Raw genomic sequence first — 12,400 nt, forward strand, 5'->3', positions numbered from 1 at the left:
GGGGATTCATGTTTGGGTTTTTTTGCGCTTCAGGGAACCCTGCTTAAGAAAACAAACGATGCAGTGGATTTTGTTTTTGTTGTTCTGTTTGTACATAATGTGCAAGGTGTCATTTCTCATGAATAAATGGAGAGGAGCTTTTGCAAGAATTACGTGACAACAACCTTTGGCATCGAGTGACGCGATTACAAACAAATAATAAAATAAGTAATAAAAACATCATAAATGGTGAGGAAATGGCCAAAGATGTGACGTGTTTGCCTTTGAAAAGTCCCTAGAAACCACACTTTTAAAATAGGCACCGCCACTCTTTAATTCTGCAGTTATATCTGGAACATTGTTACAAGATACTCCAATATTATTTATTTAAATTGTTTTCTCAATGTTTCTGAGGGGTCGAGTTATGAAAGCATGCTCACACAATACTTCTTCAAGTGTAAGTTTCTAAGGTAAGACTTGATTCATAAATTATTTAGAAAATGTGTTGACTCTTTATAGGGCAAATGACTGTTTTTAGTCATTTAAAAAACTTGAAAAAAAACAAACAAACCTTTAAGACCTGACATTCTGTCACACCATAACATCAACATTTGGTATTTAAGTGTGACCTACATCACCCAAAATGTGATGTCCACACATGTGTAAGCCAAGTCAATTATCAAATATCCTATCTTTTCATTTTTTATCTTATGAATAGATAAATCAAAAAATGATAAAATTTTAATAAAAACAAAATTAAAATGAGTTAAAAAAAAAAAAAAAAAGTCTGGTTATGACACCAAATAACACTCCAAAATTGATAAAGATTAAATAAAATATCTACATAAATAAAATAAATAATAATTAAAATAAATTATATATTAGGGCTGTCAAACGACTAAAATTTTTAATCGAGTTAATTACAGCTTAAAATAATTAATCGTAATTAATCGCAATTCAAACCATCTATAAAATATGCCATATTTTTCTGTAAATTATTGTTGGAATGAAAAGATAAGACACAAGACGGATATATACATTCAACATACGGTACAAATTAAGTACTGTATTTGTTTATTATAACAATAAATCAACAAGATGACATTAATATTATTAACATTCTTTTGAAGCGATCCATGGATAGAAAAACTTGTAGTTCTTAAAAAATAAATGTTAGTCCAAGTTATAGAAATTTTATATTAAAACTCCTCTTAATGTTTTCGTTTTATTAAAATTTGTAAAATTTTCAATCAAAAAATAAACCAGTAGCTCGCCATTGATGTCATTACACCATGCTCACTCCCCAAACCCATAAAATCATTTGGACCCAAGCGCCAGCAGAGGGCGCCAAACAACAAAAAAACAAGTAACAAGCAGAAGTTACACTGCTGTCATTTTAATCTGAGTGGGGCATGTGCGATAATTTCGTCAAATATTTTAAGGTAAATTTAAACTTATAAGGTAAGTTTTGGTTTGAGCTAATATGTTTATGCATTCGTAATGTAGTTTATAGGTGTATTTAGCCTTTTTTGTGGGAATACGTGTTTTAATGATTTGTTAAGAGCATTGTAAAAATAAATAAATAAATAAATAAATAAAATAAAATTTATACCAATTAAGCTAGCGGCTAAGATCAGGTATTTTAATTTATTTTTAAATGAGAATGCAATACTGCATAGTTTGAAGAAACACTTGGGAATTTTATTCCATATTCGCATTTAATGCAATCTTAGCAAGCCTGTGTTTTACATCTCCTAAAATTGATTCTGCACCACATTAAATTTTCGTAATACGATTACTCAATTGTTCGAACTAACAAATTGAGATTAATCGACTACTAAAATAATCGATAGCTGCAGCCCGAGTTTTCTCCCATTTTCTGATACTTTAAAGGGAACCTTGACAAGGAAAAGACATGTAGTTCTTAAGAGATACATGTTAGTACGAGTTATAATAATTTAATATTAAAACTGCTTCAGTGATGGAGCAGGAAAATTATGTGAAAAAATGTTTACACTCTCCGGCTCTGTCACTAGAGCAGGAGTGCTAGCTGTCACTAGCGAACCTGACACATGTACGCTACTCCTCTCATCCCATTTATGATGGTAAATGGTGTTATACTTGTATAGCGCTTTTCCACTGATGTTCATTTTCCTTTTGCTGCTCGTTTCGTGAAATATCGACAGGGCTATACTTCTCATTAATATTACGTTCGGGTTCAAATTGGAAGGGCAGAACGGACAACATGTTTATGTAGTTCACGAGTGACACTGTGGAAGTGCGGCAGCGAGCCCATGTTACGGTGGCCGAGACGTGTAAGGCGAAATGCAAAGTCCAAATACTTTGCAAATAGAAAAAAGTACGATACCAATTACAAACGCTTTGCAAAAGAAAAAAGCACGAATGCAAACTGCCACAACATGATCCCCAATTCCGAAAGCGCGATTGCAAATTGGCAAAAGCACGAACCCCAATTGCAACAACACGACAGCAACTGGCTCGTAGCACGAATGCAAACGGCTCACAGCACAGCAGCAAAATCACGCAACACAACGGCAAGAGGGTGACCCGGAAGTAAAAAAAAAAAAAAAAAAAAAAAAAAAAAAAAGGACGACACTTTATACACTTTATACGTGCTTTGTGACCATCTATACGGACCTCCATGAAGTTCCCCCCCTCATCAGACGCAAATTTATTTAAAAAATGATGTAAATCGCATGCTTTTATAGAGATATTAATTTCGAGAGGTGACGTCACTCGTAGCTTTTCCTCAGTTTAGCTCCAGCAGCTAATGAAGCGTACCAACTCTCTCGATAACAGGGGGTGTCCTAAAAACTAGCTAGCAGGAACGTAGCACAAACGAATGTCACCACTTCGGAACCATTTTTCTGTAAATGAGGGGCTTAGAGGGATGTCATCACTCGAAATTATTATCTCAAGCCCGTAATTTACTGCAAAATGGACCCGAATTTGTGTTATGACACCCTCTGTTATTGAGAGAGTTGGTACGCTCCATTAGCCGCGGGAGCTAAACTGAGGAAAAGCTACGAGTGACGTCACCACTCGAAATTAATATCTCAATAAAAGCATAATACTGTAGCTACAAAACCGTTGCAGCACAAACGATTAACATCATTTTTATATAAATTTGCAGGGTGGGGGCAACTTCATGGAGGTCCGTATAGATGGTCACAAAGCACATTTAAAGTGTATAAAGTGTAGTCCTTTTTTTTTTTTTTTTTTTTTTAAACTTCCGTGTCATCCTCTTGCCGTTGTGTTGCGTGATTTTGCTGTTGTGCTACGAGCTATTTGCTGTCGTGTTGTGGCAGTTGGGATTCGTGCTTTGGCCAATTTGCAATCGTGGTTTAGGAATTGGGGATCGTGTTGTGACAATTTGCATTCGTGCTACGAGCCATTTGCTGTCGTGTTGTGGCAATTGGGGTTCGTGCTTTTGCCAATTTGTAATCGCGCTTTCGGAATTGGGGATCGTATTGTGGCAGTTTGCATTCGTGCTTTTTTCTTTTGCAAAGCGTTTGCAATTTGGATTCGTGCTTTTTTCTATTTGCAAAGTGTTTGGACTTTGCATTTCGCCTGACACCTCTCGGCCACCGTACCATGTGACGTGACCGCGCTGCGACGTCAACAACAATAATGGCGACCTACTAGTTAAAATAATTTTACAAATTTTACTAAAATGAAAACATTTAATATGAAATTAGTATAACTCGTTATAGCGTTTATGTTTTTAGAACTACATGTCTTTCTATCCTTGGATCCCTTTAATTAAAAAAAAAATAACTAAGCAAATCTTGACACTAATTATTCTCATTTATTTCTTTTTAACTCATTGTATGCCATTGACAATGATCGACATCCAATATATTTAAACTGGGTGGACTGACTAACGCCCTAAATTGCAGCCAGTGACTTAAATGAGAGCCCGATTAACGGTTAGGTAAGAATAAAACTACCTACATTTCCACTACAAGTCATTTTTACACCGGTAAGCGGTTCGCAAATAACATATTAATACTACCACTCTATTTTACCGTAAATTACAACACTAGCTAATTGAATTTAAAACCATTTTTTAATGATGTTGTCAGCTCGGCCTTGCTAAAAAAATGATTGTTTGGCTCTGACGTAGTGCAAAAGCGGCTCTGACGAGGTCGTTTTCACGGGTGGCGAGATTGCTAATGGGGGCAAATCTGTTTAACCGCAAGGATCAAAGGCCCGACCTTTCAATTAGGCGAAGGTCTCCCTAATAACTGTCTCTGTTCTCGCTTATCCCTGATTCATTTGCAAGGCTTTCTCTTGGGACACGAGTGGGGGGGATATGTGTTTATTGTGATGGCCTGCCAACACTCGGCGGGGCGTATGAGAGAATGACATTGATGTTGCATATTTGGATTTGTGAACGCGCATAAATTGGCTGGCGTATGCTTTCAAATCAGATATAAAGTGGATAGAGGTTCAAAATGACCTTGTGTTACTTGAGGTTCAGCAATATAGCTGGCAAGATGAGATTGGCAAGATGTGAAAACAAATTATGTGGTTATCCAGCTATTTTCCAGCGCTTACCCTGTTCGGAGTCATGGGGGCATAGGAATCAGGAGCATATTGAGGTGTTCTAAGAAAAGAATCTGAAGTTTACATGATTAATATTGACAAGATTTGGAGTAGAAGGTGAGAGGTTTCACAATACAGGACAACTGAGAGATTTCCCTCCAGAGCACTGCGGGGTGTCAAACTCTTCTTTGTTGTGGGCCTCATCGTGGATATGGTTTTCTTCAGAGGGCCGTATAAAATATTTAAAGTTTTTATTTAAAAAATATATTCATGAGAAACATGAAGTCTAAGCACAGAATTACCCAAAATGCTATGACGTAACAGATCTGGCCCCAAGGCAGCCATTGACTGGACCTGCCTGAAACATGACCAGGGACTGACTTCACCCTACTTCTCCAGCTCTACTGGAACGATATGACTACAAATGACAAGATTTAAACTAACATAATGCATTTGCATTTGATTGAAGCAACTTTTTTTAAAAATTGGACTGTTTCGGGTTGAATAGCAAAGACACAAATCTACTTCCATAGTTTTTGAGAGAAAAATTAAGAAAGCTTTAAAAATAAGAGACACCGGGGAATCTGATTTTTTAAATTTCAGATTCATATTTCATTTTGCAGACATGCCACGTAAGGAATGGAGGTTGAGAGATTAAAAAAAGAGCTGGACGAGGCTGCTAAAGGCAGTGGATGCCTCATCAGCTGGGTGAATGGCACAATGGCGTACCGCAAGCAACACGTCACTTCCGCTCATTAATATTCATGACATTAGCTACTGTTGCTAAGTAGGGACAAGCCACCGTTTGTCCCTAATAGGAAATGAATGGAAATTGTGTACGAAGGAGATGTTTACAGAGCTAAACCTACCAATTCTCTCCGAAAATGATGTGCCTGGTGCCAAATTAACTGGCAAAGATGTGGAAGAACATAAAAATGTTCAGTTAAAGAGATGGCTTTAGTGTCGAAGGCTGAAAAAGACGAAAAAAAAACGAGCCGACCTAAGCATAGCTTTAGCTTTTTTCATCGACGCGACTGACAATGACATTCTCCTGTTTCAACAAGCTATCCTTTACCATCAGCCCTGTCTTTCTTACAGTATATATCCTCTGGTTGTCCTATATCTCTTACCGTTCTTGGGGGTAATTTAGTTAGCTTTGTGTAGCGATCGCAAATGCTACTCCGTGACAGCCAACGAACACTTTTAATTTTTTCATTGATAACACATCTCAATCCTATAATTTATTTACACTTCCCCCTTACTAAAGTTGTTTTTTATATATATATATAACAAATGGTAACATTGGCAGTCAGATACCATTGTAATTCTTTTCAGGTCATTAATTGTCAGACAGAGGCAGTACGGCACAACGTTACGCTAAAAAAATAAGTTAAAAATATAAAAATGGCTTACCTCTTTGTCCTCTGAAAGACCATGCCAACCCAACATAACGTTTACTGCATATGAAACGTGAATGGATTCGCCGAGCTGGTGTTAAAGTCCGCGCAAGTTGATTCGGTCTTCACATTTTTTCCTCCCGAGTTTTTGGTTTCCGGAAACGTACGAAGAAAACATCCTTCATGTGTCGTAATGTCTAGAGTAATTTCTACAAGTTCCAAAAAAGCAATGTGTGATCGGCATGTTCGTTTTTGAAAGATTACCGGAGAAAAGTAGCACTAATTACGTTGGGTCTATGTGAGGGCGGGTCTATAATGTCCCACTTCGGCTTTACTTCCACTTTATGATGCAACGTCACGGTTTAAAAATAGCCTGCGTGCGGTACGTCATTGGTAAGAATAACACAGTTTGCAAGGATAGTCAAGTATAAAATACAACAATTATAAACACAATTTCAATGTTATTGTTCTAAAACATTTTATGTCATTACTTTATTAATTATTATGTGCTAGAGTTGTCAAATATGAATAACAATGAAATAGTAGCTAGTGCTGAAGGTGGCTCAGTGACCATCTGATGTGGTTTGTTCTCAGATGAACAACAAGTTGAGGACGGAAGTTTTGATGTAGAGGTTGAAGGAAGAAAAGAGGCAAATACTGACTGAGTCACAGTCAGAAAGTGTTGATGACAGTGTTGATTTCTATTCACTATTCTCCTTCTTCCAATGAAAGTCTGTCACAGTCACAGCCAATTATACTGTAAAGCTGGTTAAAATGGAAGTTGTTGTAAGTTGTATTAAGTACTTGTTCATGTGCCCCTTATGATCTATGAGCACCTGCCCCTCCATCGGCTCTGTTCTGCCATAATGTGCTACTCCGGCAAAACGTCCTGAAAGAGGGGAATTTGACACCCAAGTACTACTGTGCACTTTCAGCTTGTTTTTTTAGATGCATACAGACAGAACATACCTTAAGAAATACTTAAACGTAGTAATATCAAATAAAGGTGGTTTAATTATGTTACGTGACGAATCTGATCAACAATCTGCTTTTAAGCTACCACAAGAAAACACAATGCTAAAGTATGAGAGAAACACATGCAAAATGTATTTTGAGGCAATGAAAAGGTAACTAAAGACTCAATAAAAACACCGCTTATATCTAGGGTTGTTCCGATCATGTTTTTTTTGCTCCCGATCCGATCCCAATCGTTTTAGTTTGAGTATCTGCCGATCCCGATATTTCCCGATACGATTGCTTTTTTTTGCTCCCGATTCAATTCCAATCATTCCCGTTAATTTTTCCCGATCATATACATTTTGGCAATGCATTAAGAAAAAAATGAATAAAACTCGGACGAATATATACATTCAACATACAGTACATAAGTACTGTACCTGTTTATTATGACAATAAATCCTCAAGATGGCATTTACATTATCAACAATCTTTCTGTGAGAGGGATCCACCGATAGAAAGACTTGTAATTCTTAAAGGATAAATGTGACTTTGTATATTGTGACTAAATATTGCCATCTAGTGTATTTGTTGATCTTTCAGTAAATGATCCTGTAGCCATTTAACTTCTGCTCAAATGCATGATGGGAAGTGCAACCATGACTGTGCGTCGTGGTACCAATTGATATATCTTCTCTGCGTTGGGAAATAACATAGGGTGTTAAGAAAAAGATCACTACTACCTTTCTTCCCCACATTGCTTCCCACGATTATTCTAATTGTTGGGAGAGAGTTTGGAAGGCTTTAGCCATTTAAAAAAAAGGCTCCAAAGGCTGCCAAAATTCAATCTATTCATTTTACGCTGCCTTTAAGCTCTATATACTGTATGGGTAAAACGGCGCCATTATAGATTGAACGCGACAATGTGTGAGTGGGTCGTGCAGCGCGTTAATTGCGTTAAATATTGTAACATGATAAATGTAAAAAAATATTAATTCTAGCCGTTAATGCGATACATTTGATAACCCTACCTTAAGCTTAAACTAAAGACTCTGGAAGAGTGTAACACATTATGTCTGTAACATTAAATACAATTAGAAAACCATTTAGTTAAAAAATATAACGGCATGTTGTCTGATATTTTTTTGCCGATTTCGATACTTTGAAAATGACGTGGTCCGATCACGTCATTTCTACTTATACATTTCTTATACATTTCTACTTATACATCTCTACTTATAACAGATGTGCGCATGTTGGACGTCATGCCGCGTAGAACGAATTGCAGTAACCCGGTAGAGTTCGTGTACTGACAGTAACAAACTACGTCATCCCCCCGGGCGTCAGTTGCACGAACAAAGCATGGCGCCCTCTGTAGGGTCAAAACATGTACTAAATACTATAGATTTTTAAATCAATGGCAATATTTTATGTGTTTCTAATAGTAAAAGAGAACAATTGTGGCTTATTAGAGCCTATAAATCTAAGTCCGAGGTTCCCTTTAAAAAAATGTTGTTTGCGACCACTGATGTGGGTGTGAATGTATTTCAACCAATAAATCACCACAATATCAAGTCCAAGTGTGCCTCAAGATCTTCTCTCAGATGCCTGGAAGAATTGCTCCTACATAAGACTAGGCCACATCAACAGGCATTCACATTTGATAGTCACCGCTAGGCCAATCGACCTTTGAGGGAATGAAGTGTATAAAGTTTTACATTTCCCACCTTCCTCATAAGCACATACTTTTAGGAACTGCATCGTTTTATTCACTTCAGCCTCAAATCTGTCAGGGAACATTACAGCTAAGTTGTAAATCATAACAGTGATACAATTTCCAAAGACATAGAGGAATGAGAGTCACTCCTGTTAACAAGACCACGACTACACTACACCTTTGGTCGAAGGTTTTGGGACTTCACCATTCAGTCGGGTGGTAAAATGTCTCAAAACTTATGACTGTGGGTGTAGGCTAGTTCCGTTTGATATCTAGATGGCAACCCTTTCTGACACTAGTTTAATTCCGGACTGTCACCGATCTCAAACTTTGGGTAACTCTCAGAGAACTGACCTCCACTATGTTACCCCCCTCAACTTCATCCATCCCAATCATGTCGGTCATAACTCTTCCAATCTGAGTTGAGACACTTACCCTTGCATTATCCTCCCCATGGCTCCCTACTTCATCACTGCCTACCGTCTAACCTCGCCCTCAATCAATCTTCTCTGCTCCCCGGTTATATTTTTTGTTTTTTTTTTCCATTGTGCTGCAAAACCCTCCTAAATCTTCGTCTGAATTACCTTAACTGCTTTTGTCCTATTGCTTTTCCTCCACGCCTTATCCCACCTGCTCTAAACAAAATGCTCATCGATCAAGGAGATAATTGCAATGTTACCTTGGTGGCGACGGTGCGTCCGAACAGGATGGCGTAGCAGAGGTTGAGGGCGGAGGAATAGGAGAACACTCGCACTCTGTTTCGCCCGTGGGGGGTCATGCCGAAGGGGCTATTCCACTCGTACAGAGTGAGGAAGAGTGCGGTGAGGTGAAGCGTGACGAAGATGCCCACCCACATGGACCAGTGCAGGGGCCACATGAATGCACCGATGGGGGCGGCGGTGTCCCGACTGCGCACCTGGGGGAGTCCAAAACATGTCAAAGTAGAAATGGCCCTGGCAAAAAAAGCTGAGTAATTTAGTGTCGCCCATCTGTCTAGGATACCACTTGGAACTCATTTGGGTGAATTCTCCAAGGTTTGCAGCGGTTTGCTGTATTTTAGTTTAAGTAATAAAGCACTGTATTGGGCCGAATACAAGACTGCCCTGATTATAAAACGATCCCCTCTTTTTCAAGACTCAAGTTTGAAAAAGACTTTTTGAACACCAAATTAATTTTTATACAGAAAATAATTACAGTATATCGGAAAAAATGATTATAACAATATATTTGAGAGAAAAAGCATGTTATTTTGCCTCATTCAAATCATAATATCTGAACCTTTAAATATGTAAACTAAAGTGCAATCACATTCATAAATGAATGGCTTCTGGTTTTTTAAATGTAAAGAAACCAATCTATTGTTATAGAACAACAAAATTGCAATAGCTGCAATAACTTCCGCGTCAGACCTGCGCCGTCAAGGAAGACCCGAGTTACGACCCTGCGCCGTAGCCTGACGTGCGCCTCTCGAATTTTCTAACCTTCGCGTCGTGTAGACGCGTATGACATGGCAGAAACGGACTGTGATTGGTCCGCTCAGACTGTTGTTTCCGGTTTAGCGCGAAATCACCGCCATTGTAGAATAGAATCAAACGGTATTTTCTACACGCAAAAATGGACCAAGCCGACGGGAGTATCATCGAAGAGCAAGTCTCGTCAAGACATTATTATGATTGCCAAATGGCAAGGTCGGCGATTTAAAAAAAAAAAAAAAAAAATGGAAGAACCACCGAGACATGTGTTCGGAATCGAGTGGCCACACGAAGTGGTGACCCAGTCGGCCAAAAACTGCCAACTTTTTATCACTTTATGTCGTATTTTTGGTTGGTGCACTTCATCATTTATTGTGTACATATGTTTGGTGTGAGTCTGTGACTTATTTACGTGTCACACTTCAAGTACTGTATATGAAGAATAAAGCACAAATTTGGTGTCAAAAGAGTTGTTTTGATCTTGTAATTTTTAATAACAGACGGTTCTACACGATACATCATCACTGATTGAGAGTGCCTCGGTGCATTTTATGATAACGTTAAAATCAAGGCTCCCAACGCAGTTTGAGAAGTTCCATAGACGCCAGAAATCTGCTATGGCTTCCCACTGGCTGGTTGTAGGACACGGCAAACAAATCGGGCTGGAGGGCTTTGCAGACCTTGAACGCAGTGCTCGACGCCAGTTTGAAGCTAGCTGCCACAGCTATCTCTCTCCATCAGAGTCTAAATCTCTCTGTGCGGCATCAAAAGTCGGCCAGACCGCCTCGAAACCGTCTTCTGCGTCGCCTACCCCTCAACATTTGTATGTTCAATATTTATTCAGTGTTGATGAGCAGAATATTTACTTTGAAGAATTCCATCTTGCATTGTTTATTTTTTCTCCGACTAGCGGAAGTCAACAAGCATGCCCCAAAACTGTACAAACATAACGCCAAACCCCTCTAGTGGCTTGGCGGTGAATTACAGAGCAACGCGTTCCCTCACCACAGAACTATCGAATGTCGAATGACGCCCTAGTCGCTGCGCCGTCACCGCAACACGGGAGTATAACTCAGGCTTAACTGTAACTGTAGTCTTGAAACAAATCTGCATAAGGAGAAACATTGCAATAAAATAATGCAAACTGGTTTAACTTGAGAGTAGCTGAGATCTGTCATGACAGAACATTACTCCTCAAGTTCAGCATTTGCATCAAAGATATCTGGCACCATTAAGGGTTTAACGGTACATGTATTTGTATTGAACTGTTTCGGTATGGGGTGCTCGGTTCGGAATGGAGGTGTACCGAACGAGTTTCTGACATATTGTAACTCTTACTTTTCGAGGCTGTGAGTCGATCGGGTTACAATTTATTTGTGTAGATTATATTTACTCCGTTTTCTCTACTATAATGAGGACCAACACGGTAGGACAGTATATAACCCAGAAACGTCAACGGCACGACAACGTGGCCGCCATGAGAACGCAGTGAAACGCGGGCATTAAAGTCAATCAGCCAATGCACTCCAGTCGCAGTGCGGCCGCGTGTTAGACGCGTCCCAGAAGCAACAACGCGACGCACGCGAAAAGAACGGCAGAGTTTATTATTTGACGCGAGACACGGCCCTCATGTGTCAATACTGCTAGCTAGGATCGGGCAGACTGGAAGTAACTTGTGTAAAAATACGGTGGATTCAGTCGCTTTTCAAACGAATATGCAATCGTAACCCACTTTTTGAGTCCATCAGATCTCTTAAGTGGTAGATTGGGGCACAGTTGACTTGTCTTTGTTGATTTACTGCTGTCTTCTCTGCTATAATAATAACCAACACGGCCCCGTGTTCAATACAAAACCCTCCTACCACAACAAAACAAGTAGGAACTAATATTCACATAGGAACTAAAGTTATACAACATAAAATATACGGTACAATATAAATGAATACTACATCACATTTGTAAAATATAAACACATAATATAATAAATAATAGCACATTTAAATAAAATAAATTGAAATGAGCTAAAACACCTGTAATTAAATCATAAGAATAATACACAGATCCTGCTTACACAATTGAATGTGTTAATTTCTGTGTGGCGCTTTAACTTGAGAAAATCCACCAATAAAGCTTTTGAAAACTGTTCATAAGAAAGAAAAAAGATTCATTGAGGCATTTCATTTGTAAAATACATGTTAAAATCTTTGTCATTTGGGATTGCTTTTCTCTTTAGCACAGGACTTCTTTTTTCTTCTTTCTTTCAGAAAGAAAGCTGACAAATATGCGTGGTCTGAAAGGCAAGTTGTTGT

At 38.5% G+C, this 12,400-nt stretch overlaps 1 protein-coding gene across 3 annotated transcripts in view; it reads right to left on the minus strand.

Annotated features, from left to right (window-relative positions):
- grin3ba (glutamate receptor, ionotropic, N-methyl-D-aspartate 3Ba) overlaps window positions 1-12,400 on the minus strand; it is a 285,743-nt gene that overhangs the window by 75,717 nt on the left and 197,626 nt on the right. For all 3 annotated transcript variants that reach the window (XM_057859841.1, XM_057859842.1, XM_057859843.1), the window contains exon 5: window positions 9,299-9,535. In XM_057859841.1, coding sequence (XP_057715824.1) covers window positions 9,299-9,535 — 237 coding nt within the window. The remainder of the gene's footprint in view (window positions 1-9,298; window positions 9,536-12,400) is intronic.

Source organism: Corythoichthys intestinalis, chromosome 15 (assembly GCF_030265065.1).
Source record: "Corythoichthys intestinalis isolate RoL2023-P3 chromosome 15, ASM3026506v1, whole genome shotgun sequence".
Taxonomy (NCBI): Eukaryota; Metazoa; Chordata; class Actinopteri; order Syngnathiformes; family Syngnathidae; genus Corythoichthys; species Corythoichthys intestinalis.